We start from the raw sequence: 26,761 nt of genomic DNA on the forward strand, positions 1-26,761 counted from the left end.
ATTATTATTATTATTATTATTATTATTATTATTATTATTATTATTATTATTATTATTATTATTACACGGCAAACAAGATAGACATGCTGGATTTCGTATCACAAAATCACAAGTTGAACACTTCCCAAGTGTCTAGGACTGTGTGATGTATTTTCGGATGATGCTGCAGATCCCAGTCGGGTGGCCTTTTGCAGTTGGCAGATCGTGATTTTGTCAATGTCTATTGTTTCCAAATGCCGGCTGAGATCTTTTGGCACGGCACCCAGTGTGCCAAAATATTATTATTATTATTATTATTATTATTATTATTATTATTATTATTATTATTATTATTATTATTGTTATTATTATTATTATTATTTAATGCAACGGCTTTGCAACCGGAGCTGCCAGGAAGAAAACACACCAAATTTTATTATTATTATTATTATTATTATTATTATTATTATTATTATTTAATGCAACGGCTTTGCAATCGGTGCTGCTGGGGGGAAAACACACCCAATAATAATAATAATAATAATAATAATAATAATAATAATAATAATAATAATAATAAATTATAATAATTATTAAATTATTATTATTATTATTATTTAATGCAATGGCTTTGCACTTGGTGCTGCTGGGGGGAAACACACCCAAATAATAATAATAATAATAATAATAATAATAATAAAAATAATAAATTATAATAATTATTAAATTATTATTATTATTATTATTTAATGCAACGGCTTTGCACTTGGTGCTGCTGGGGGGAAAACACACCCAAATAATAATAATAATAATAATAATAATAATAATAATAATAATAATAATAATAATAATAATAATAATAATTTAATGCAACGGCTTTGCAATGGGTACCGCCAGGGGGGAAAACACACCCAAATATTATTATTATTATTATTATTATTATTATTATTATTATTATTATTATTATTATTTAATGCAACGGCTTTGCAATGGGTACCGCCAGGGGGGAAAACACACCCAAATTATTATTATTATTATTATTATTATTATTATTATTATTATTATTATTTAATGCAACGGCTTTGCAATGGGTACCGCCAGGGGGAAAAAACACACCCAAGAGTGAGATGTTTTTTTCCCCCTCCAGCTGTGTTTCTCCAGCTGCCAATCTCTGCATCTTGTGGTGGAGGAGGATGAGGATGGGGATGAGGATGAGGAGGATGCCGTGAGCCTTCCTTCTCTATGGAAACGGGATAATGCCCCACACAAAGGCCCGTCTCCCCTCCTCTTCCTCCCCTTCTTTGTGCCGCAGCTGGGAAAAGAGAGCGGAGACTCCCCTTCCAAAGCCATTTTGAGCAGAGCAAAGAGACAAAGCCCGGCTGGGTCTGAACCCACCAGGATGGAGAGCGCAAAGAGGGGCTGAGCCGGGGAGGAGCCCCCTTGGCTTTGCCTCAAGAGCCACGGCCATCGCCCCCCACCCATTTCTCCGGCCACAAAGGACAGCGACAGGCAGGCAGATGCGGGACAGGTGAGCGCTGGGTGCCCAGACAAAGGGAGGCTCGCTCACACGCCGGACATCTTCGCGGCACCCTTCGGCCCTCGAGGATACGGATTCCCGGCAAATCCGATCCAATCTTGGGCACCGTCCTTGGCACATTTTGGGGCCGTTTGGGCTACGGCTCCTCACCAAATCTGCCCATGCTCTGGCACATTTCTCAGGTGTTCAGAGTCCCATTTTGGGCACATGGGTTGGATGCTCAGGGTACAATTTGTGGCACATTTCTCGGGATTTCAGAGTCCCATTTTGGGCACATGGGTTGGATCTCAAGTGCAATTTGTGGCACATTTGTTGGGTGTTCGGGGTCCCATTTTGGGCACATTTCTCGGGATTTCGGAGTCCCATTTTGGGCACATTTGTTGGATGCTCAGGGTACAATTTGTGGCACATTTCTCGGGCGTTCGGGGTCCCATTTTGGGCACATTTCTCGGGTGTTCGGGGTCTGATTTTGGGCATATTTTGTGGGTGTTCGGAGTCCCATTTTGGGCACACTGGTTGGATCTCAAGGTGCAATTTGTGGCACATTTCTCGGGCGTTCGGAGTCCCATTTTGGGCACATTTCTCGGGTGTTCGGGGTTTGTTTTTGGGCATATTTTGTGGGTGTTTGGGGTCCCATTTTGGGCACACTTGTTAGGTGCTTAGGGTTTCATGTTGAGCACATTTGTTAGATGCTCAGGGTGCAATTTGTGGCACATTTGTTGGATGCCTAGGATCCCATTTTGGGCATAATTTTTGAGTGTTTGGAGTCCCATTTTGGGCATATTTCTTGAGTGTTTGGAGTCCCATTTTGGGCATATTTCTTGAGTGTTTGGAGTCCCATTTTGGGCATATTTCTTGAGTGTTTGGAGTCCCATTTTGGGCATATTTCTTGAGTGTTTGGAGTCCCATTTTGGGCATATTTCTTGAGTGTTTGGAGTCCCATTTTGGGCATATTTCTTGAGTGTTTGGAGTCCCATTTTGGGCATATTTCTTGAGTGTTTGGAGTCCCATTTTGGGCATATTTCTTGAGTGTTTGGAGTCCCATTTTGGGCATATTTCTTGAGTGTTTGGAGTCCCATTTTGGGCATATTTCTTGAGTGTTTGGAGTCCCATTTTGGGCATATTTCTTGAGTGTTTGGAGTCCCATTTTGGGCATATTTCTTGAGTGTTTGGAGTCCCATTTTGGGCATATTTCTTGAGTGTTTGGAGTCCCATTTTGGGCATATTTCTTGAGTGTTTGGAGTCCCATTTTGGGCATATTTCTTGAGTGTTTGGAGTCCCATTTTGGGCATATTTCTTGAGTGTTTGGAGTCCCATTTTGGGCATATTTCTTGAGTGTTTGGAGTCCCATTTTGGGCATATTTCTTGAGTGTTTGGAGTCCCATTTTGGGCATATTTGTTGAATCTCAGGGTGCAATTTGTGGCACATTTGTTGCATGTTCAGAGTCCCATTTTGGGCACATTGGTTGGGTGTTCGGGGTCTGATTTTGGGCATATTTTGTGGGTGTTTGGGGTCCCATTTTGGGCACACTTGTTAGGTGCTTAGGGTTTCATGTTGAGCACATTTGTTAGATGCTCAGGGTGCAATATGTGGCACATTTGTTGGATGCTTAGGATCCCATTTTGGGCATAATTTTTGAGTGTTTGGGGTTTCATTTAGGGTACATTTAGAGGGCATTCGGGGTCCCATTTTCTTGGGTGTTAGGGGTCCTGTTTCGGGCACATTTCTTGGGTGTTCAAGGTCCTATTTTAGGCATATTTAGTGGGTGCTTCATGTCCCATTTTGGGCACACTTGTTGGATTAGAATCATATTTTGGGCATATTTCTTGGATGATTAGGATCCCATTTTGGGCACATTTCTTGGGCGTTCGGAGTCCCATTTTGGGCATATTTAGCGGGTGTTTGGAGTCCCATTTTGGGCACATTTCTTGGGCGTTTGGGGTCCCATGTTAGGCATATTTAGTGGGTGCTTCATGTCCCATTTTGGGCACACTTGTTGGGTATTTGAGGTCCTACTTTGGGTACACTTGTTGGATGCTTAGGGTCAGATTTTGGGCAGATTTCTTGGGTGCTTACAATCCCATTTTGGGCACATTCGTTGGATGCTTAGGATCCCATTTTGGGCATATTTCTTGGGTGTTTGGGGTTTCATTTTGGGCACATGTGTTTGGTGTTCAGGGTCCCATTTTGGGCATACTTTTTAGGTTGTTAGGGTTCCATGTTGGGCATATTTGTTGGATGCTTAGGGCCCCATTTTGGGTGTTTGGGGTCTTGCTTTCAGATTTTTAAGGTCCAATTTTGGGCACATTTCTTGGGTGTTTGGGGTCCCATTTTGGGCATATTTAGTGGGTGCTTTGGGTCCCATTTTGGGGCACACTTGTTGAGGGTTTGGGGTCCTGCTTTGGGTACAATTGTTGGATGCTTAGGGTCAGATTTGGGCAGATTTCTTGGATGCTTACAATCTCATTTTAGGCACATTTCTTGGGTGTTTGGGGTCCCATTTCAGGCACATTTAGAGGGCATTTGGGGTCCTTTATTGCACACAGTTCTTGGATGCTTAGGGTCTAATTTGGGGCACATTTTTAAGTATTTGGAGTACCATTTTGGATGCTTAGAGTCCAATTTTGGGGCACATTTCTTGGGTCCTTAGGATCCCATTCTGAGCACATTGTTGGGTGTTTGGGGTCCCATTTTGGGCACAATTTTAGGTGTTCAGGGACCCATTTTGGGCACATTTCTTGATTTTGGGCACATTTCTTGGGTGCTTAGGATCCCATTTTGGGCACATTTTAAGGTGTTCAGGGACCCATTTTGGGCACATTTCTTGAGTGCTTATGGTTTGATTTTGGGCACATTTCTTGGGTGCTTAGGATCCCATTTTGGGCACATTTTTAGGTGTTCAGGGACCCATTTTGGGCACATTTCTTGGGTGCTTAGGATCCCATTTTGGGCACATTTTTAGGTGTTCAGGGACCCATTTTGGGCACATTTCTTGGATGCTTAGAGTCTGATTTGGGGCACATTTCTTGGGTGCTTAGGATCCAATTTTGGGCACATTTTAAGGTGTTCAGGGACCCATTTTGGGCACATTTCTTGAGTGCTTATGGTTTGATTTTGGGGCACATTTCTTGGGTGCTTAGGATACCATTTTGGGCACATTTTTAGGTGTTCAGGGACCCATTTTGGGCACATTTTAAGGTGTTCAGGGACCCATTTTGGGCACATTTCTTGGATGCTTATGGTTTGATTTTGGGCACATTTCTTGGGTGCTTAGGATATCATTTTGGGCACATTTATTGGGTGTTCGGGCTCTCATTTTTGGCACTCTTGTTGAGTGTTCAGGGACCCATTTTGTGCACATTTTAAGGTGTTCAGGGACCCATTTTGGGCACATTTCTTGGATGCTTAGGATATCATTTTGGGCACATTTATTGGGTGTTCGGGGCTCTCATTTTTGGCACTCTTGTTGAGTGTTCAGGGACCCATTTTGGGCACATTTTAAGGTGTTCAGAGACCCATTTTGGGCACATTTCTTGGATGCTTAGGATATCATTTTGGGCACATTTATTGGGTGTTCTGGCTCTCATTTTTGGCACTCTTGTTGAGTGTTCAGGGACCCATTTTGGGCACATTTGGCGGTCGCTTTGGGTACTGTTTTTGGCACAATTTTTGGATGCTCGGGGTCCCGTTCTGGGTATGTTTCGGGGACCATCCTTGGCACCTTGGGTGGATATGCTCACGGTCCTATTTTTGGCATCTTTTGTGGATGGTCGGGACATAATTCCTGGCAAACACTGCCCACGCCCAGGGTATTGTTCCCGCCACATTTCATAGACGCTTGAGGCAGAATTCCCGGCACATTCTGTCCATGTTTCGGGCATTTCGAGGGTCCTATTCCCAGCTCCCGGCCTCTTAAGCCACTCCTCATAGGGATTTATAGTTTCCAAACCCTTTCCTCCTTTATTCTCGGAGGTTGTGATTTACAATTTCCCAGGCTTGGTTGCAAAGACTATCTCCATCTTCTTCCCGAGCAATGCATTGCCTTTTCTTTCTTCTTGCCAAGGAAGAGGTGTGTCTTGGATAATATCGATAGTATATAATAATATAATATAATATACATATAATATTGATAGTAATATAATAATAATATAATATACATATAATACTGATGGTAATGTAATAACAATATAATATACATATAATATTGATAGTAATATAATATACATATAATATTGATGGTAATGTAATAATAATTTAATATATATATAGATATTGATAGTAATGTAATAACAATATAATATATATATAATATTGATAGTAAAAGAATAATAATATACATATAATATTGATGGTAATTATAATAATAATATAATATTGATAGTAATGTAATAATAATATAATATACATATATATTGATAGTAATATAATAATCATTTAATATACATATATTGATAGTAATGTAATATATAATATACATATTGATGGTATTATAATAATATAATATACATATAATACTGATAGTTATATAATAACAATATAATATACATACTAATATGATAATAATATAATAAATATAATATACATATAATATTGATGGTAATGTAATAATAATATAATATACATATAATATTGATAGTAATATAATAATAATATAATATACATATAGATATTGATAGTAATGTAATAATAATATAATAATAGATATAATATTGATAGTAATATAAGTAATAATTAAATATTGATAGTAATATAATAATAATATAAATATACCATATATATATTGATAGTAATGTGATAATAATAATAATAAGACACTATTATAATTGTATATTTAGATATTACACGTAGAAATATACTAATAATATTGAAAAGAAAGGGCTCGGACTGGATGGCCTTTGGGGTCCCTTCCAACTATGATCCCATCACCCTATTTCTTTCCATGGCAGCTGCTAATGCCAATGAGGTTGGATGGCCATCTGTCGGGAGGGATCGGATGGTGTCTTCCTTTTTGGCAGAATGGGGTGTCTCTTCCAATGATACGATTCTATGCTCCCATTCATGAGCCTGCAAATGTCTATGAAGCTGGGTGGCCATCTGTCGGGAGGGTTTTGATGTTGCCTTCCGATTTTGCAGGAAAAGGGGGTCGGTTTGGATGGCCTTTGGGGGTCCCTTCCAACCCTAGGATTGTATGGGTCTAACTGGTGGAGTGATTAGACTGGATGGTGGCTTTGTGGAGAGAGAAAAAAGTAGGGTATAATATATAATAATATTAATAGTAATATTAGTAATGATAATAATAATAACTAGTAGCGCCCGGCCACGTGTTGCTGTGGTTTATGGGAATGCTTTGTTGGCCAAGTGGAATAGCAGTGAATAGCCTTGCAGCCTCAAAAGCCTGATCCTTAGCTGTACCCCGGCACCATTGTGGCCGAGGGGGTTGCTAGGAGACAAAGTGGGCGGGGCCTAAAGGGGCAGGGCTTTGGTTGAGTTGCATTGGCCTAGGTTGAGTTGGGTTGACTCGGGTTGACTTGGGCTGGCTCGGGTTGGCTTGGGTTGAGTTGGGCTGGCTTGGGGTGGGTTGGGTTAAGTTGGGTTGAGGTGAGTTGGCTTGGGCTGGCTTGGGTTGAGTTGGGTTGGCTCGGGTTGGTTTGGGTTGTAGTTGCGTTGGCCTGGGTTGAGTTGCGTTGGCCTGGGTTGAGTTGGGTTGGCTTGGGTTGAGTTGCGTTGGCCTGGGTTGAGTTGCGTTGGCCTGGGTTGAGTTGGGTTGGCTTGGGTTGACTTGGGCTGGCTCAGGTTGGCTCGGGTTGGCTTGGGCTTGACTTGGGCTGGCTTGGGGTGGGTTGGGTTAAGTTGGGTTGAGGTGAGTTGGCTTGGGCTGGCTTGGGTTGAGTTGGGTTGGCTCGGGTTGGTTTGGGTTGAGTTGCGTTGGCCTGGGTTGAGTTGGGCTTGACTTGGGTTGACTCGGGTTGGCTTGGGCTTGAGTTGGGCTGGCTTGGGGTGGGTTGGGTTAAGTTGGGTTGAGTTGAGTTGGCTTGGGCTGGCTTGGGTTGAGTTGGGTTGGCTCGGGTTGGTTTGGGTTGAGTTGGGTTGGCTCGGGTTGGCTTGGATTGAGTTGCGTTGGCCTGGGTTGAGTTGCGTTGGCCTGGGTTGAGTTGGTTGGCTTGGGTTTGACTTGAGCTGGCTCAGGTTGGCTCGGGCTGCTCAGGTTGGCTTGGGTTGAGTTGCGTTGGCCTGGGTTGAGTTGGGTTGGCTTGGGTTGACTTGGGCTGGCTCAGGTTGGCTTGGGTTGGCTTGGGTTGACTTGGGCTGGCTTGGGGTGGGTTGGGTTGAGTTGGCTTGGGCTGGCTTGGGTTGAGTTGGGTTGGCTCGGGTGGTTGAGTGGGTGTGCGGGGTTGGTGTTGAGTGGGTTGGCTCGGGTTGGTTTGGGTTGAGTTGGGTTGGCTCGGGTTGGCTTGAGTTATGTTGGCCTGGGTTGAGTTGGGTTGGCTTGGGTTGACTTGGGCTGGCTCAGGTTGGCTTGGGTTGAGTTGCGTTGGCCTGGGTTGAGTTGGGTTGGCTTGGGTTGACTTGGGCTGGCTCAGGTTGGCTCGGGTTGGCTTGGGTTGACTTGGGCTGGCTTGGGGTGGGTTGGGTTAAGTTGGGTTGAGTTGGCTTGGGTTGAGTTGGGTTAGCTCGGGTTGGTTTGGGTTGAGTTGGGTTGGCTTGGGTTGGCTTGGGTTGAGTTGCGTTGGCCTGGGTTGAGTTGGGTTGGCTTAGGTTGACTTGGGCTGGCTCAGGTTGGCTCGGGTTGGCTCGGGTTGGCCTGGGGTGGCTTGGGCTGGCTTGGGTTGAGTTGGGCTGGCTTGGGGTGGGTTGGGTTAAGTTGGGTTGAGTTGAGCTGGCTTGGGCTGGCTTGGGTTGAGTTGGGTTGGCTCGGGTTGGTTTGGGTTGAGTTGGGTTGACTTGGGTTGGCTTGGGATGGCTCAGGTTGGTTTGGGCTGGCTTGGGTTGAGTTGGGCTGGCTTGGGTTGGACTGGGTTGGATTGGGGTGGGTTGGGTTAAGTTGGGTTGAGTTGAGTTGGCTTGGGCTCTCTTGGATTGGGTTGGCTTGGCTCGGGTTGGTTTGGGTTGAGTTGGGTTGCCTCGGGCTGGCTTGGGCTGGGCCTGTCATGGGATGGTTTGGGGTGGCTCGGGCTGGGTTGAGTTGGGTTTGCTTGGGCTGGCTTGGATTGAGTTGTGTTAACTTGGGTAGAGTTGGGTTGAGTTGGGTTGGCTTCTGACCAGCAACCAGGGTTGAAAACGGCTCTTCCTCATTCTCTAATTTGGACTTTATTTTCCAGGATTTTTTTGTTCGAAAAACATAGATTGCCAAATTAGGTGGCTAAATTTGGTGTGATTTGGTCCAGTGGTTTTGTTGTTTACTTAGTCCTACAAACGTACATTACATTTTTATATATATAGGTCATGGCCTTTGGGGAGTTTCTTCCAACTCCATGAGTCCAACAAGGAAGTCTTCCTTCCTTTAGAGACAGAATAAGGAATGTTCAAAGAAAGTGGAAGCAGAGCAGAGTGGAGAGCGAGTCCTGGCACCGCAATGAAGAGCCAATGGGCTTAAGCTTCTGTCAAAGCAAAGCTTCTGAGAGTTTTCCGGGCATTCTGGACATGTTCCGGAAGCATTCTCTCCTGATGTTTCACCCACATCGATGGCAGGCACCCTCCGTCTGTTGGAAACTAGGCAAGGGAGGTGTCTATATCTGTGGAATGATGTCCAGGGTGTCTGATTGGAGGCAAGTGGGAATTAATTAATTAGCATCGAATAGCCTTGCAGCTTCAAAGCCTGGCTGCTTCTTCTGTTCGGCAGCTTCTTCTGTTTGTTTCCCGACAGCGCTTGAGGCCTCGCTGCCGCAAAACCATGATCTCTGCCAAGGAGAAGCCCAAGCCGCCCAAAGACAGCATGACGCTCTTGCCTTGCTTCTACTTTGTGGAGGTAAGTCAAGAGGAGTTCTGTTGGGTTAAGTTGGGTTGGCTTGGGCTGGCTTGGGGTGAGTTGGGATGGCTTGAGTTGAGTTGAGTTGGCTCAGGCTGGCTTGGGCTGACTCGGGCTGGCTCAGGCTGGGTTGAGTTGGGTTGAGTTGGGTTAGCTTGGGTAGAGTTGGGTTGGGTTGGGTTGAGTTGGGTTGAGTTGGGTTGGCTTGGGCTGAGTTGGGTTGGCTTGGGCTGGCTTGGGCTGGCTCAGGCTGGCTCAGGCTGGGTTGAGTTGGGTTGAGTTGGGTTAGCTTGGGTAGAGTTGGGTTGGGTTGGGTTGAGTTGGGTTGAGTTGGGTTGGCTTGGGCTGAGTTGGGTTGGCTTGGGCTGGCTTGGGCTGGCTCAGGCTGGCTCAGGCTGGGTTGAGTTGGGTTGAGTTGGGTTAGCTTGGGTAGAGTTGGGTTGGGTTGAGTTAGGTTGGGTTGGGTTAGCTTGGGTAGAGTTGGGTTGGGTTGAGTTGAGTTGGCTTGGTTTGGCTTGAGTTGAGTTGGGTTGGGTTGAGTTAGGTTGGGTTGGGTTGGGCTGGCTTGGGTTGAGTTGGGTTGGGATTCGAACTCAGAGGCTCCGAACCACTCGCGTTTGCTCTGTTTGTGTTTCGCCCTTCCAGCTGCCCATCGTGGCCTCCTCCATTGTGACGCTCTACTTCCTGGAGCTGACGGACCTCTTCAAGCCGGCCAAGGTGGGCTTCCAGTGCTACGACCGGGCGCTCTCCATGCCCTACGTGGAGACCAACGAGGAGATGATCCCGCTCTTGATGCTCCTCAGCTTGGCCTTCGCCGCGCCGGCCGCTTCGGTGAGTACAGACCTACATTCAAGGAGCAAGAGCCTAAAACGTAATCATCTTTCCATGGGTCGAGCCAGAGAAGCTATAGTTCAAGGGTAGTCCAAATACAGTAGTCGAGGGTCAGTCCAGGGATTGACAGTTCATCAAGGTCCACAGCAAGATACAAACGCAATGAGTTTCCCCAACACTATAATCTTCTTGGTTCAAGCTTCCACAAGGTACAAGGCTTACAAGAGTTACAGGTCTGGATACCCCAACCCAAGCCAACCTAACTCAACCCAACTCAACCCAAGCCAACCTAACTCAACCCAACTCAACCCAAGCCAACCCAACTCAACCCAAGCCAACCCAACTCAACCCAACTCAACCCAAGCCAACCCAACTCAACCCAACTCAACCCAAGCCAACCTAACTCAACCCAACTCAACCCAAGCCAACCCAACTCTACCCAAGTTAACCCAACTCAACCCAAGCCAGCCCAAGCCATCCTAAGCCAGTCCAACTCAACCCAAGCCAACCCAACCCAACCCAACTCAACCCAAGCCAGCTCAAGCCATCCTAAGCCAGTCCAACTCAACCCAAGCCAACCCAACTCAACCTAACTCAACCCAAGCCAACCCAACTCTACCCAAGTTAACCCAACTCAATCCAAGCCAGCCCAAGCAAACCCAACTCAACCCAGTCCGAGCCAACCCGAACCATCCCATGACAGCCCCAGCCAGCCTGAGTCAGCCCAAGCCAGCCCGTCAACCCAACTCAACTCAAGCCAACCCAACCCAAGCCAGCCCAAGCCAACCCAACTCAACCCAACTTAACACAACCCACCCCAATCCAAGCCAGCCCAACCCAAGCCAGCCCAACTCAACCCAAGACAACCCGAGCCAGCCCGAGCCAACCCAAACAATCCCAAGCGAGCCTGAACCAACCTGAGCCATCCCGAGCCAGCCCAAGTCAACCCAACTCAATCCAGGCCAACGCAACTCAACCCAAGCCAACCTGAGCCGGCCCAAGCCATCCTGAGCCAACCCAAGCCAGCCCGAGCCAACCTGAACCATCCCAAGCCATCCCAAGTCAACTCGAGCCATCCCGAGCCAGCTCAAGTCAACCCGAGTCAACCCGAGTCAACCCAACTCAACCCAAGCCACCCCAATCCAAACCAAATCGTCCCAAGCCAACCCGAGCCAGCCTGAACCAGCCCAAACCAACCCAACTCAACCCCACCAGTATCCACAACCAACGATGGCAGATACTTTCCTCCCAAAGACCAGTCTCTGTGTCTATCTATATATGTCGTATGTCTAACGGCATTGACTGTCTGCCATGCATATGTGTGCATTGTAATCCGCCCTGAGTCCCCTTCGGGGTGGGAGAGAAGGGCGGAATATAAATGCTGTAAATAAATGAATTTACCCCTCAGATTATGGTCGGCGAGGGCATCGTGTATTGCTTGCAGTCCAAGACGAAAGGCCGGGGCGGCTCCGAAGGCAGCATCAACGCCGGCGGGTGCAACTTCAACTCCTTCCTCCGCAGGACGGTCAGGTTTGTGGGTACGTTCACCTTGTCAGCCTCCTCTTCCATGTGATCAGGAAAGAGCAAGGCTACGATTTCCTCCATCTGGACACCAACCTCCTAGGGATGCAGCCGAGAATCGCATTGGAGTTTTGGGCCGCTGCATCACACCTTCCTTATAACTAACACCCCTAGATCCTTTTCACGTTGACTGCTTTCAAGCCAGGGCTAGCTATCATATATCCTGGAGTACTAGATCAGGCATGGACAAATTTTGTCCCTCCAGCTGTTGTGGACTTCAACTCCCACAATTCCTAACAGATGTTAAGGTGGTTGGGATTTCTGGGAGCTGATGTACAAAACACCTGGAGGGACGAAGTTTCCCGTGCCTGCACTAGATGGTTGGACACCATGGCCCCTGGGGCCTCTTCCATGATTCTATCTACCTACCTTAGGGAGTCTATCCATCCGTCCATCCACCCCTCCATCCATCCATCCGTCCGTCTGTCCATCCATCAATCCCTCCATCTATTGAGGTTGCCCATTGGGGTCTCTTCCATGATTCTATCTATCTATCTATCTATCTATCTATCTATCTATCTATCTATCCGAGGTTGGTCCCTGGGATCTCTTCCCTTGGGGTCTCTTCGACGTTTCCATCCATCCATCTATTGAGGTTGGCCCTTGGGGTCTCTTCCATGATTCCATCCATCCATCCATCAAGGTTGGCCCTTGGGGTCTCTTCGACGTTTCCATCCATCCATCCATCCATCCATCCATCCATCCATCCATCTATCCAGCTATCAAGGTTGGCCCTTGGGGTCTCTTCCATGATTCCATCCATCCATCCATCTATCGAGGTTGGCTCTTAGGGTCTCTTCCATGATTCCATCCATCCATCCATCCATCTATCATTGTTGGCCCTTAGGGTCTCTTCCATGATTCCATCCATCCATCCATCCATCCATCCATCCATCTATCATTGTTGGCCCTTAGGGTCTCTTCCATGATTCCATCCATCCATCCATCCATCTATCATTGTTGGCCCTTGGGGTCTCTTCCATGATTCCATCCATCCATCCATCTATCGAGGTTGGCTCTTAGGGTCTCTTCCATGATTCCATCCATCCATCCATCCATCTATCATTGTTGGCCCTTAGGGTCTCTTCCATGAGTCCATCCATCCATCCATCCATCCATCTATCATTGTTGGCCCTTGGGGTCTCTTCCATGATTCCATCCATCCATCCATCTATCGAGGTTGGCTCTTAGGGTCTCTTCCATGATTCCATCCATCCATCCATCTATCATTGTTGGCCCTTAGGGTCTCTTCCATGATTCCATCCATCCATCCATCCATCCATCCATCCATCTATCATTGTTGGCCCTTAGGGTCTCTTCCATGATTCCATCCATCCACCCATCCATCTATTGAGATTGACCCTTGGGGTCTCTTCCATGATTCCATCCATCCAACCATCCATCTATCTATCTATCAAGGTTGGCCCTTAGAGTCTCTTCCATGATTCCATCCATCCATCCATCTATTGAAGTTGACCCTTGGGGTCTCTTCCATGATTCCATCCATCCACCCATCCATCTATTGAGATTGACCCTTGGGGTCTCTTCCATGATTCCATCCATCCAACCATCCATCTATCTATCTATCAAGGTTGGCCCTTAGAGTCTCTTCCATGATTCCATCCATCCATCCATCTATTGAAGTTGACCCTTGGGGTCTCTTCCATGATTCCATCCATCCACCCATCCATCCACCCATCCATCTATTGAGATTGACCCTTGGGGTCTCTTCCATGATTCCATCCATCCATCCATCCATATGTCGAGGTTGACCTTTAGGGTCTCTTCCATGATTCCATCTATCCAACCATCTATTGAGGTTGACCCTTGGGGTCTCTTCCATGTTCCTTCCATCCATCCATCCATCTCTTCCAGCTCCAGGATTCTATGAATATATCTATCTACAAATCCATATATCTATTTATCTTTGGGGATTGGACTGGAAGTCCCCTGGGGTCTCTTCCTCTTCTAAGACTTTCACCATCGTCTTCTTCATAAGCCTCCCTTTCCATACTTTTTATCCCCTTCCCAGGATATGTCCCTCCCCCTAAAAGTCAGAATTCGAACCCGGTTCCAACTTAAAACAATCCAATGCTTTGGATGCAGACAAGGGCATGAAACCAATCCTTGCTGAAACCAATCCTCTCTCCACCACTGCCCAGGTGTCCACGTCTTCGGCCTTTGTGCCACGGCCCTCGTGACGGACGTGATCCAGCTGGCCACCGGCTACCACGCCCCCTTTTTTCTGACCGTTTGTAAGCCCAACTACACGCTTCTGGGGATCTCCTGTGACTCCAACCCATACATTACACAGGACATCTGTGCGGGTCAAGACCTGCACGCCATCCTTTCGGCCAGGTAAGTCCCTCTTAATCGTAAGGACAGGAGGCTGAGACAGAGAAAGTAAAAATTCCTTGTTTCCGAGCATTTCATGCTGTGTTTTTTCCTTGTCGGCCAATCACACGGCTTTCTGCAAAGCTGGTCTCCTCCTTTAAATGTTTCCTAAATATCAGTGGATGACCAAAACTTTCTGAAACTTGGCAGGCTTAAAGTCGGAAATGTTGTCTACAAGCATGCCAAGTTCAATCTTGATAGCCATACAAATGAGAGAGAAACGAGCAAAACAATGACAAAGCTTCGGAGATTCGGATTACAAAATGAAATGGGACCCCTTCCGACATTTGACATTTCAGTGTCAAATGAAATAACCGTACAACAAGAAAGAGCTGCCCCTTAATGTTTGAGGTTTGTCCATTCCTTTGTAAGATCTTCAATAGATAGATAGTAGGGCTGTGCAAAGCTTCGGAGGTCCATTCCGTATTTCAGAGAGTTGTACGATTCGTAAATACAAATCTCCACATTACTAATCGGAATGGGATCCTCCTCCAAAGCATTATGAAACAAAACTGAAACCTTCGAAATGTTTCAGAGAAATTAGTAAAGATTAGTTGTTTCAGAGCGTTTCATGCTGTGTTTTTTGCTTGTCAGCCAATCAAACGACTTTTTGCAAAGCTGGCCTCCTCCTTTAAATGTTTCCTAAATATCAGTGGATGACCAAAACCTTCTGAAACTTGGCAGGCTTAATGTTGGAAATGTTGTCTACAAGCGTGCCAAGTTCAATCCTGATAGCCATACAAATGAGAGAGAAACGAGCAAAACAATGACGAAACTTCGGAGTTTCGGATTACGAAATGAAACGGGACCCCTTCTGACATTTGACATTTCAGTGTCAAATGAAATAACCGTACAACAAGAAAGAGCTGCCCATTAATGTTTGAGGTTTGTCCATTCCTTTGTAAGATCTTCAATAGATAGATAGTAGGGCTGTGCAAAGCTTCGGAGGTCCGTTCCGTATTTCAGAGAGTTGTACGATTCGTAAATACAAATTGGCAAAAATCAATAAGAGTAAGAATGGAGATAAGTGTTGGAAATGTAAGAAAGAGAAGGGAGACTTTTTCCATATGTGGTGGGGGTGTAAGAAGGTAAAAAGGTTTTGGAGAACAATACAGAAGGAAATGGAGACCATACTACAAAAAAAGCTAGTCCTAAAACCGGAATACTTTCTATTAGGGCTAATGGACTTCTTCACGGATACAAACAATGAAAAACTGTTTATATATATGATAAGTGCAGCTAGAATCACGATTGCAGAACTTTGGAAAACAGCGGAAACGCCGTCATTAGAACAATGGATTTGGAAATTGATGGATATAAAAAATATGGACACATTAACGCAGATAATCTCAGTAAAAACGGACACAAAAACATATTGGGACAAATTAAGTAAATATCTCAAGGAAAAAAGAAACTTGGAAATACAGAAGTAGAAACTGTTTAAGTGAAGACACTCTCAGGTTCTTAGAAAAACGTTCGGGAAAGAAATTGGAAAACCAAGAACAAAAATGTCGAGCAGAGGAACTGGAAGGTAATCCAGAGAGAGGAGGGAGGGTCGAGGGGAAACAGGGTTCTATTTCTTATGTATATATATATACATCATTTTTTTTTGTTCTTTTTGTTCGTTATTATTCTATTTTGTCTTCTTTTGTGATCACATGTGACTCTCCCCTTTTATTGTATCACTATAACTATAGATAAAAGTTGTAAATACAAATCTCCGCATTACTAATCAGAACGGGACCCTCCTCCGAAGCATTACGAAACAAAACGGAAGCCTCTGAAATGTTTCCTAAATATCAGTGGGTGACCAAAACTTTCTGAAACTTGGCAGGCTTAAAGTCGGAAATGTTGTCTACAAGCGTGCCAAGTTCAATCCCGATAGCCATAGAAATGACAGAGAAAGGAGCAAAACAATGATGACGCTTCGGAGATTCGGATTACGAAACGGGACCCTTCCGAATCGATACGAAATGCAGCGGAGGCCATCCGAATCTCCGAAATGAAATACTAATCGGATTTTGGCCGCTTCGCACACCTCTAATAGATAAGATGATACATAGATAGATCCGCTCAATTTCCCAAACTTTCACAATTGCCGCAAAAGAAGGCTCCCATAATGTCCGCTCCGTTCTCTTTTAGGAAGACCTTCCCTTCCCAACACGCCACGCTGTCCGCTTTTGCCGCCGTCTATGTTTCGGTGAGTGTCCTTCCAGATGAGCAAGACGGTATCAATAAGCACGAAATCGGGGCGGTCAAAGCGTTGACGGGGAAGGGGGCAAGACCTTAACTCCGTGTAGACAATGACCAACCCGTTGTCTCCGCAGATGTACTTCAACTCCATCATCTCCGACACCACCAAGCTCCTCAAGCCCATCCTGGTCTTCGCTTTCGCCATTGCCGCCGGTGTTTGTGGCCTCACGCAGATCACCCAGTACCGCAGCCACCCCATCGACGTCTACGTGGGTTTCCTCATCGGCTCGGGCATTGCCGCTTACTTGGTGAGATGTTCCCTTTCCAAATTTGGGTGGGCAAACGGCAACCCAGGGTAGGACCTAGACTTCCAGACCTTCCCATTCACTGACTCCCAGGCAGCAGCATTTTCCATTGTTTTTAAAATATATATATATTTATTAAATTTTCCAAAACAATAATAAAATCACTTCGGGGGGATCTGTTAATGTGGGATTTGTGTATTGATAGTGTTTAAATGCAATTTGTGTCTTGCCTGTATTGCATACTGGTTGCATCATCCAGAGCAGGGGTCCCCAAACTAAGGCCCGTGGGCCGGATGCGGCCCTCCAGGGTCATTGACCTGGCCCCTGTCCTAAACTTTAGACTTAGGGTTGACCTACATCTACCTGGTCTTTGGAGGTCTCTTTGCTTACTTATAACCTTATGAGATTGTCTAGATGGTCTTTGGAGGTCTCTTTGCTTAGCTACGCCCGTATGATGGCTTTTGGAGGTCACTTTCATTACCTATGGTCATATGAGACCATCTAGATGGCCTTTGAGGGTGCCTTTACTTATCTATGGTTTTATGAGATGGTCTTGGTGGCCTTTAGGGACCCCTTTCCTTACCTATGGTCTTATGAAACCATCTAGATGGTCTTTGAGGATCCCTTTCTTTATCTATGGTCTTATGAGACCATCTAGATGGTCTTTGGAGGTCATTTTCCTTACCTACGGTCCTATGAGACCATCTAGATGGTCTTTGAGGATCCCTTTCCTTATCTATGGTCTTATGAGACCATCTAGATGGTCTTTGGAGGTCATTTTCCTTACCTACGGTCCTATGAGACCATCTAGATGGTCTTTGAGGATCCCTTTCCTTATCTATGGTCTTATGAGACCATCTAGATGGTCTTTGGAGGTCTCTTTGCTTACCTATGGTCTTATGAGATTGTCTAGATCAGGGGTCCCCAAAGTAAGGTCCATGGGCCGGATGCAGCCTCCCAAGATCATTGACCTGGCCTCTGTCCTAAACTTTAGACTTAGAGTTGACCTAAGTCTGAAACGACGTGAAGGCACATAACAACAACAACAATCCTAATTTTGGACTATTTCATCCTAGTCCGGCCCCCCAACAGTCTGAGGGACTGTGAATCGGCCCTCCTCTTAAAAAGTTTGAGGACCCCTGATCCAGAGTGTAGTATAGTCTGGAAAGTTAATTACTAAGAAGCTGTAATGACCTTGATGTGTGGCTGGAACCAGGGAGTGTCCAGACACAAGTGTTTGTGCATTGCTGATTGCATCAGTTCAGTTCTGTGTTGAGTTGAGTGCTGTCTGCCTAGAGTGAGAGTCAAGTCCTGTGTTTGTCTGCAAGTCTGTTGGTCTTGATTATTACTGTTTACAGTAAAACTTTGTGTATAGTTTTACTAACGTCTCTGGGTGTCACTTCTTTCTGCGTTCCACTGATTCCATCCAACTACTGCTGCGCTGCTAATACTCTGACATTGGTTATGGGCCCAGATCCGTTCCTAGACTGGCCAGATCCTAGACTGGACCAGAGCACAGACTGGATCTGATGCAATCCCTTTACCTTAACTACCACCAATTCCTCAATACTTTATTTCCCATAACACCAAACTTCGCCACAGCAACGCGTGGCTGGGCACAGCTAGTTTACTAATATAATTGTTTTGAAGTAGTTGTGAATTCTTGGCCATCAGATATATTTCTAGATATTTTGTTTGTTATTTTCATACCTGATATTTCGCCATTGTTGAATGACTCTGACCATCGGGAAGTTCTTCCTAAGTTTTAGGTAGGATCCGTCTCAATTGTGGCCCATAACCGTTGTCTCCTTCCACTTCCCAGGCGTACCATGCAGTGGGCAACTTCCAAGCCCCGGCGGAGAAGACGCCATCCAACCCGCCAACCAAAGACGCCCTACGAGCCTTGACCCAACGTGGCCACGACTCGGTCTACCACCAGAACAAGTCGGTGAGCACAGACGAGCTGAACCCGCACCCGGCCCGCCTGGACGGGATAAACCGCCAGGTCCAGCGCGAGAAGAACTCCCTGGGCAGCCTCAAGCGGGCCAGCGTGGACGTCGACCTCTTGGCACCCCGCAGCCCCATGGGCAAGGAGAACATGGTCACCTTCAGCAACACCTTGCCCCGGGTCAACACGCCCTCCATGGACGACCCGGCCCGGCGCCACATGACCATCCACGTGCCTGTGGACGCCTCCCGCTCTAAACAACTGATCACCGAGTGGAAGCAGAAGTCGGTGGAAGGCCGCGGGATGACGCTAGCCGAGGAGGTGGCTCGGCGGGTCGGCTCCGATTCCTTAGTGGGAGAAGAAGAGGAGCACGTCCCGGCGTCCTTGTACCCGACGGTCCAAGCCCGGACGGCTGAGCGGGCCTCCTTGGGGCCCCGTGTCCTCATCCAGCCTCGCCCCGGAGCCACCCAGCTGGTCCACATCCCCGAAGAGAGCCAAGGCAACAACGGGGCCAACATCTCCCCCAAGAGCAGCTCCGCCGTACGGGCCAAGTGGATGATGATGGCCGAGAAAGGCTCAGCGGCACAACGCGTGGCCAACCCGCCGCGGCTGATGCAGGTCATCGCCATGTCCAAGCCGCCGGGGATGGTGTCGGTGACACCGAAGCACTCGGAGACCACGTCCTCCTCCTCCACCAGCTCCGACTCGTCCCAATACCGCTCCCCGTCCGAGCGGGACAGCTCCAGCGTCGTCACCATCGACGCCCACGCGCCGCACCACCCCATCGTCCACCTCTCGTCCGGGAACGGGCCCTGGGAGTGGAAGGCCGCCCAGAAACAACCCTCCGACGGCGGGCAAGACGTGTACGAGATCAGCGAGGCGGGAAAAGACTATCGCGGCTTCCGGGCGGGCAAGAGCGGCAGCGGCGGCGGCGTGTCGCCCGGCTCGTCCGTCAGCGACATGGAACAGGACATAGAGTCCCGATACGGGAGCGTGGCCACCATCAACGTGGCCGCCGGGGTGGGAGCGGCCTTGGGGACGGCGGAGGCCATGGCCCTGGAGACCGCGCTGGCGGTGGCCAGCCGGGAATCGACGCTGCGGCGGAAGCCGTGCGGCCTGTCCGTCGGCGAGAAGGACGGCCCCGCCGAGGAGGCCGAGAACTTCTACAAGAAGATGCAAGCCAACCGGCGGTTTAAGGACTAGCGCGCCGGATTCGGGTGCCGAACTCGAGAGAAATGTATTTAGGATAGCGCTTCGTTTCGTGGTGGTCGCGTACTGACCGTAAATTGTACAGATCCAGCGGTGGTCGTTTCAGCTGAACGTCGATTGGATATTTTCGGGAAAAAAATCCTGCCGATCAACAACTTGGGATTCGGGTGCCGAACTCGGGGGATAGCGCTTTGTTTCGTGGTGGTCGCGCACTGACCGTAAATTGTACAGATCCAGCGGTGGTCATTTCGGCTGAACGTCGATTGAATATTTTCGAAAAAAAATCCTGCCGATCAACAACTTCGGATTCGGGTGCTGAACTCGGGACGGAGATGTGTACGATCCCTCCACGAGAGAGAAATGTATTTAGGATAGCGGTTCGTTTCGTGGTGGTCGCGCATTGACCATGAATTGTACAGATCCAGCGGTGGTCGTTTTGGCTGAACGTCGATTGGATATTTTCGGAAAAAAATCCTGCTGATCAACAACTTCGGATTCGGGTGCCGAACTCGGGACGGAGACGTGTACGATCCCTCCACGAGAGAGAAATGTATTTAGGATAGCGGTTTGTTTCGTGGTGGTCGTGCATTGACCGTGAATTGTACAGATCCAGCAGTGATCATTTCGGCTGAACGTCTATGGGATATTTCCGAAAAAAAATCCTGCCGATCAACAACGTATTGGCAACTACCGATTGTAAAACTATCGATTGTAAAACTCGAGGCAGATGATAGAAGGAATCCTCTGTGTTCCCGGAATGTACTTTGCAACGCAAAGTTTTGTCGGCAAAATGAGGGAACGTGTAAATAGAAAACGGATGCAGAAACGCACGGGGATGGGTCCATCTGTTTTGTTGGGATTCAAATAACTCAATTGTGGATTTTACTAGGAAGAAAAATAAAAAATAGGAAGGGATCGGATTAAAGGTTGGATAGGGTTATGGGGGAATATTTTGACTTTCTCACAAGAAGTCGAGCAAATATTCGAATCTCGGCAACGTCGCTGCGTCGGAAGGTTTTCAACGTCGTAGAGTCATTTGACTCGGTGCTTTTTGGAGAGGAATCGCATGGGGAAGACATTAGAAATTATACGTAAATACGATGGAGAGGGATGGACGCCTTTGGGTCGGAGGGCATGGGACGTCATAACCGGGGGGAGTGTTCCAGAGTAGAAGTAGTGGTTCGCTGAATTCGAGTTGTCATTGTGTTTTTGTTTCTGGTTTTAAAAAAACCGTTGCCATTTCCCAAGCAATGTACTATACGCTTTTGTCCAATAACCCAGTTTTTTGGTCCGAATTTAAGTCTCCGAATTAAAGATTAAAGGGGAGCGGAAAGGGAAGCGGTAGTTTCCCAAGGTCTTTGCCATCTCACTCCAGGCTCTTCTCTTTCTTGCCATCCTGTCCTTCCTTCCTTCTTTCCTTCCCTCTTTCTCCACCCTTTCATCCATCCTTCCTTCTTTCCTTCTATCCTTCCCTTCCACCCTTTCGTCCTTACTTTCTCCTTTCTTCCTTCCACCCATCCTGCCCTCCTTTTTCTTTCCTTCCTTCCCTCCTTCCCTCTCCCTTTCTTCCTCCCTCCATTCCCTTCCACCTTTCCACCCTTTCTTTCTCCTTCCCTTCCATCCATCCTTCCTTCCTTCCCTTTTCTTTCCTTCCCTCTCTCCTCTATCTTTCCCTTCCTCCCTCCATTCCCACCCTTGCATCTTTCCTTCCTTCCTTCTCTCCCTTTCTCCTTCCATTCTTCCCTTTTGTCCTCCTTTCCTTCTCTTTCCTTCCTTCCTCCTTCCCTTCCTTCCTTCTACCCTTTCATCCTTAATTCCTTTCTTCTCTTTTTCCTTCCTCTTTCCCTTTTTCCTTCCTTCTTTTTCCTTCCACTATTTCATCCTTCCATCCTTTCCTCTCTCTTTCTCCTTCCTTCCTTCCTTCCTTCCTTCCTTCCTTCCTTCCTTCCTTCCTTCCTTCCTTCCACCCTTTCATCCTTATTCCTTCCTTCTTTTTCCTTCTGTCATTTCATCCATCCTTCCCTCTCCCTTTCTCCTTCCTTCCTTCCCTCCTTCCATCCATCCTTCCTTCCTTCTTTTTCCTTCCTCTTTCCCTTCCTTCCTTCCTTCCTTCCTTCCTTCCTTCCTTCCTTCCTTCCTCCCTTTCATCCTTAATTCTTTCCCTCTCCCTTTCTCCTTCCATCCATCCTTTCTTTCTTTCCTTCCTTTTTTCCTTCCTTTCCCTTCCTTCCTCCCACCCTTTCATCCTTAATTTCTTCTCTTTTCCCTTCCATCATTTCATCCTTCTATCCTTCCCTCTCCCTTTCTCCTTCTCTCATTCCTTCCTATATTCTCTTCCACCCTTCCATCCTTCCTTCCATTTCATCCTTCCTTCTCTTTCTCCTTCCATCCTTCCCTTCCTCCTTTTCCCTTCCTTCCTTCCTTCCTTCCTTCCTTCCTTCCTTCCTTCCTTCCTTCCTTCCTTCCTTCCTTCCTTCCTTCCTCCCTTTCATCCTTAATTCCTTCCTTCTCTTTTTCCTTCCATCATTTCATCCTTCCATCCTTCCCTCTCTCCCTTTCCCCTTCCATCCTTTCCTTTCCTTTCCCTTCCCTTCCTTCCTTCCTCCCTTTCATCCTTAATTCCTTCCTTCTCTTTTTCCTTCCATCATTTCATCCTTCCATCCTTCCCTCTCTCCCTTTCCCCTTCCATCCTTTCCTTCCTCTTTCCCTTCCTCCCACCCTTACATCCTTCCTTCTTTCCCTTCCTCCTTTCCCTCCTTTTTCCCTTCCTTCTTTCCTTCCTTCCTTCTGCCTTCTATAGAAGGAGGATGAAAGACTCCACCTTCTTCTCTCCTGTGTGACTCATTCCGAGTATCTGCCTATGCCGAACGCTCATGCCCGATCTACACGGTGCGATTAATGCGGTTTAAGCTGCCAAGGTTCCTGGGAGTTGCTGCTCGACCTTCTCCGCCAAAGAGGGACAAAACAACAACTCACTGAAAGTGGCACCGAACCGTTTTCATCCTCCCATGTAGATGCCTAGTTTTCGGGAAAGGATTCACCCTCAAGAAGGGAAGATAGAACTTCAGGGGATTTTAGGAAGAAGCCCGAACTCGTAGCATGAGAAACGGGGGGCTTAGAAGAGGGGCGCTCTCGCAAAGTGTGGGGGGGGGAAGCATGGGGAAAAATTGGCCCACGGACGGGGAAAAATCACTGTGGATCTGTTTCGGAGCCGAAGATAAATAAAACGATCCAAAAACAAATCCGAACGGTTTTCTGAGGATCGGGGTTTCTTCCAATGTTCATCCTAGATTTCATGTATTTCCTCCACCACAGACATCCCAGTTATAGAGACCGCCGTGAATATGTCCAAGAGCCCTGCCAATATTCTCCACAAACACCACCCAAGGGAAAGCTTTCATTCGGGGACAATTTCATGTATTTCCTCCACCACAGACATCCCAGTTATAGAGACCGCCGTGAATATGTCCAAGAGCCCTGCCAATATTCTCCACAAACACCACCCAAGGGAAGGCTTTCATTCGGGGACAATTTCATGTATTTCCTCCACCACAGACATCCCAGTTATAGAGACCGCCGTGAACATGTCCAAGAGTGCTGCCAAAGTCTTCCACAAACACCACCCAAGTCAAGGCTTTCATTCAGTGACAATTTCATCCTACATTTCATGTATTTCCTCCACCTCAGACATCCCAGTTATAGAGAGCGCTGTAAACATGTCCAAGAGCCCAGCCAACGTCCTCCACAAACACCACCCAAGTCAAGGCTTTCATTCGGGGACAATTTCATCCTAGATTTCATGTATTTCCTCCACCACAGACATCCCAGTTATAGAGAGCACCATGAACATGTCCAAGAGTCCTCCACAAAAACCACCCAAGTCAAGGCTTTCATTCGGGGACAATTTCATGTATTTCCTCCACCACAGACATCCCAGTTACAGTGAGCCCCGTGAACATGTCCAAGAGTCCTCCACAAACACCACCCAAGTCAAGGCTTTCCTACGGGGACACTTCCATCCTAGATTTCATGTATTTCCTCCACCACAGACATCCCAGTTATAGAGACCGCCGTGAATATGTCCAAGAGCCCTGCCAATATTCTCCACAAACACCACCCAAGGGAAGGCTTTCATTCAGGGACAATTTCATGTATTTCCTCCACCACAGACATCCCAGTTATAGAGAGCGCCGTGAACACATCCAAGAGCCCTGCCAATGTTCTCCACAAACACCACCCAAGTCAAGGCTTTCATTCAGGGACAATTTCATCCTAGATTTCATGTATTTCCTCCACCACAGACATCCCAGTTATAGAGAGAGCCATGATCATGTCCAAGAGCCCTGTCAAAGTCCTCCACAAACACCACCCAAGTCAAGGCTTTAATTCAGGGACAATTTCATGTAATTCCTCCTCCACAGACATCCCAGTTATAGAGAGCGCCGTGAACATGTCCAACGTCCTCCAGAAACACCACCCAAGTCAAGGCTTTCATGTGGGGACAATTTCATCCTAGATTTCACGTACTTCCTCCACCACAGACATCCCAGTTATAGAGCGCGCCGTGAACATGTCCAAGAGACCTGCCAACGTCCTCTACAAACACCACCCAAGTCAAAGCTTTCATTAGGGGACAATTTCATGTATTTCCTCCACCACAGACATCCCAGTGTTCTTGACTCTCTCCATTGGTGCAGAATTTGCATGACTGATACAAGAGCTTCTCGGGGTTAACCTGGCATGATGTGAGTTGTAGTTCACTCACACGCCGCCCCAATATCCCCGCTTCCGCCTTTGTCCTCAGCTTAGAACAACGGCATCAAACTCCGTTTCCAAATATCAAAATATCGGAGCGGACGCCTTCCATCTCTGAAAATAGAAGGCAAAGATATTTGCAGAGGCAACGTGGGCGGCCCGAGCTGCCCCATTTAACCTTCCCAGCGAGGCTCATGGTTAATCCTAAAGCCCCAGATGTTTGTTTGCTAAATATACGGGTTGACCCTTTGCAGCCTTAACACCAAACACACGCCCAGCTCGCCTTCCTCCCGGGGATTAAGCCTGGATGCGTGCACCCCAGATATAGAGATAGATGTCCAAATATGTATGCAATAGAGGTGTGCATTCGTACAGAATTGCTGTTCTTTTTCGTGGCGTTCGGTGCTCCACTTCAGGGCCTGGTGTGCGTACTTATTTTGGGCCTGCTTGCCAGACGGACTTTCCTCGGAAAAAGACCGAGTGGCGGTTCAGCAGTTCCTGGAGTGCCGAGCGCCAAACGCATCTAACTCGGCATTCTGCTTCAGACCCAAAAGTGTGCTTGGCGTTTCAGGGCCTGGTGCGCGTACGCATTTTGGGCCTGCTTGCCAGATGGCCTCTCCTTGAAAAAGAGTCTGGAGGTTCAGCATTTCCTGAAGTGGAGTGCCGAATGCATCTTACTTGGCATTCTGCTTCAGATCCGAAAGTGTGCTTGGTGTTCGGCGCTCTGCTTCAGGGTCTGGCGCACGCATGCATTTTGGGCCTGCTTGCCAAACGCACTCTCCTAGGAAAAATACAGTCTGGCAGTTCAGCAATTCCTGAAGTGGAGTGCCGAGCGCCAAATGCATCTTACTCGACACTCTGCTTCAGACCCGAAAGTGTGCTTGACGTTCGGCGCTCCGCTCCAGGGTCTGGTGCACGCATGCATTTTGGGCCTGCTTGCCAGACGCACTCTCCTTGGAAAAAACCGAATCTGGCGATTCAGCACTTCCTGAAGTGGAGTGCCGAACGCCAAACGCATCTTACTCGGCATTCTGCTTCAGACCCGAAAGTGTGCTTGCCGTTCGGCGCTCCGCTCCAGGGTCTGGTGCACGCATGCATTTTGGGCCTGCTTGCCAGACGCACTCTCCTTGGAAAAAACCGAATCTGGCGATTCAGCACTTCCTGAAGTGGAGTGCCGAACGCCAAATGCATCTTATTCGACCCGAAGGTGAGCTTGACGTTCGGCGCTCCGCTTCAGGGCTTGCTGGCAGGACTGTTTGCCAGATGCAGTCCTTTAACCAAAACGTGCGCGCCGGACCCTGAAGTGGAGCGCCAAAGATGCGCTGTGTCCACACATGCTGATGGAGTCACCTTAAGCATTTTTTTTCTTTTGCTTTACACAGTTAAGGGGGGAGAAGAGAGAAGTCTCCGTGCCTCCCAGGTCCTGCAGCCCTGGCAAACACGAAAATCAGACAATTACTCTTCCCATTTTGCATTCATTTCACTGCTATTTCCGTACTGGAGGAGAGTGTACCTATACAATGTGAATTTTCACCTGGCTTATGAAAAAAAATAAAATTTTCGGACCATTGGCTGCAATGGGAGGGCTTCCAAGGCTCATTCCCCCCCCCCCCCCCCGGCTCGATTTTTGGGCTAGAGGGGTGAAAATTGCCACACAAATTAAGCACCAAAACATCATGTTATACAACAAATTTGGCAGAAAAAGTAGTTCAATACGTAGTAATGTTATGTTGTAATTACTGTATTTACGAATTGAGCACCAAAATATCACGATATATTGAAAACATCGACCACAAAAATGCCTTGGATAATCCAGAACCTTGGATAAGTGAGTCCTGGATAAGTGAGACTCTACTGTAGCTAATACAGATAATCTGTAGGCAGTGTGGAAGAGACCTGATTGAAGTGGCCCTGGGTGCCATTAAATGGCTGAGTGGGTTGCTAGGAGACGAAGTGGGTGGGCCCTACCCTTCTGACTGGCAGCTGGGGGGAAAAGGCTTTTCCTGGTCCTCTAATTTGGACTTTATTTTTCTAAGTTTTTTTTGTTGGAAAGACATATTTT

At 47.3% G+C, this 26,761-nt stretch overlaps 1 protein-coding gene across 1 annotated transcript; it reads left to right on the plus strand.

Moving 5' to 3' along the window:
* Nucleotides 1-1,136: 1,136 nt before the first annotated feature.
* Nucleotides 1,137-20,774, plus strand: plppr3 (phospholipid phosphatase related 3). The gene is made up of 8 exons (XM_062959617.1): nucleotides 1,137-1,507; nucleotides 9,382-9,483; nucleotides 10,129-10,314; nucleotides 11,723-11,852; nucleotides 14,058-14,253; nucleotides 16,432-16,489; nucleotides 16,617-16,790; nucleotides 18,610-20,774. The coding sequence occupies exons 2-8, from the start codon at nucleotides 9,409-9,411 to the stop codon at nucleotides 19,936-19,938; spliced, it is 2,148 nt and encodes a 715-aa protein (XP_062815687.1). The 5' UTR covers nucleotides 1,137-1,507; nucleotides 9,382-9,408; the 3' UTR covers nucleotides 19,939-20,774.
* Nucleotides 20,775-26,761: the final 5,987 nt, after the last annotated feature.

This window comes from Anolis carolinensis, unplaced genomic scaffold (assembly GCF_035594765.1).
Source record: "Anolis carolinensis isolate JA03-04 unplaced genomic scaffold, rAnoCar3.1.pri scaffold_7, whole genome shotgun sequence".
NCBI lineage: Eukaryota > Metazoa > Chordata > Lepidosauria > Squamata > Dactyloidae > Anolis > Anolis carolinensis.

What these genes read in the sequence shown, in the direction of transcription:
- plppr3 (XM_062959617.1), top strand. Translation starts at nt 9,409, where the DNA reads ATGATCTCTGCCAAGGAGAAGCCCAAGCCGCCCAAAGACAGCATGACG. An exon ending in TCGCCGCGCCGGCCGCTTCG is followed by an intron (nt 10,315 to 11,722) that starts GTGAGTACAGAC and finishes TTTACCCCTCAG; the next exon opens with ATTATGGTCGGCGAGGGCAT. An exon ending in CACGCCATCCTTTCGGCCAG is followed by an intron (nt 14,254 to 16,431) that starts GTAAGTCCCTCT and finishes GTTCTCTTTTAG; the next exon opens with GAAGACCTTCCCTTCCCAAC.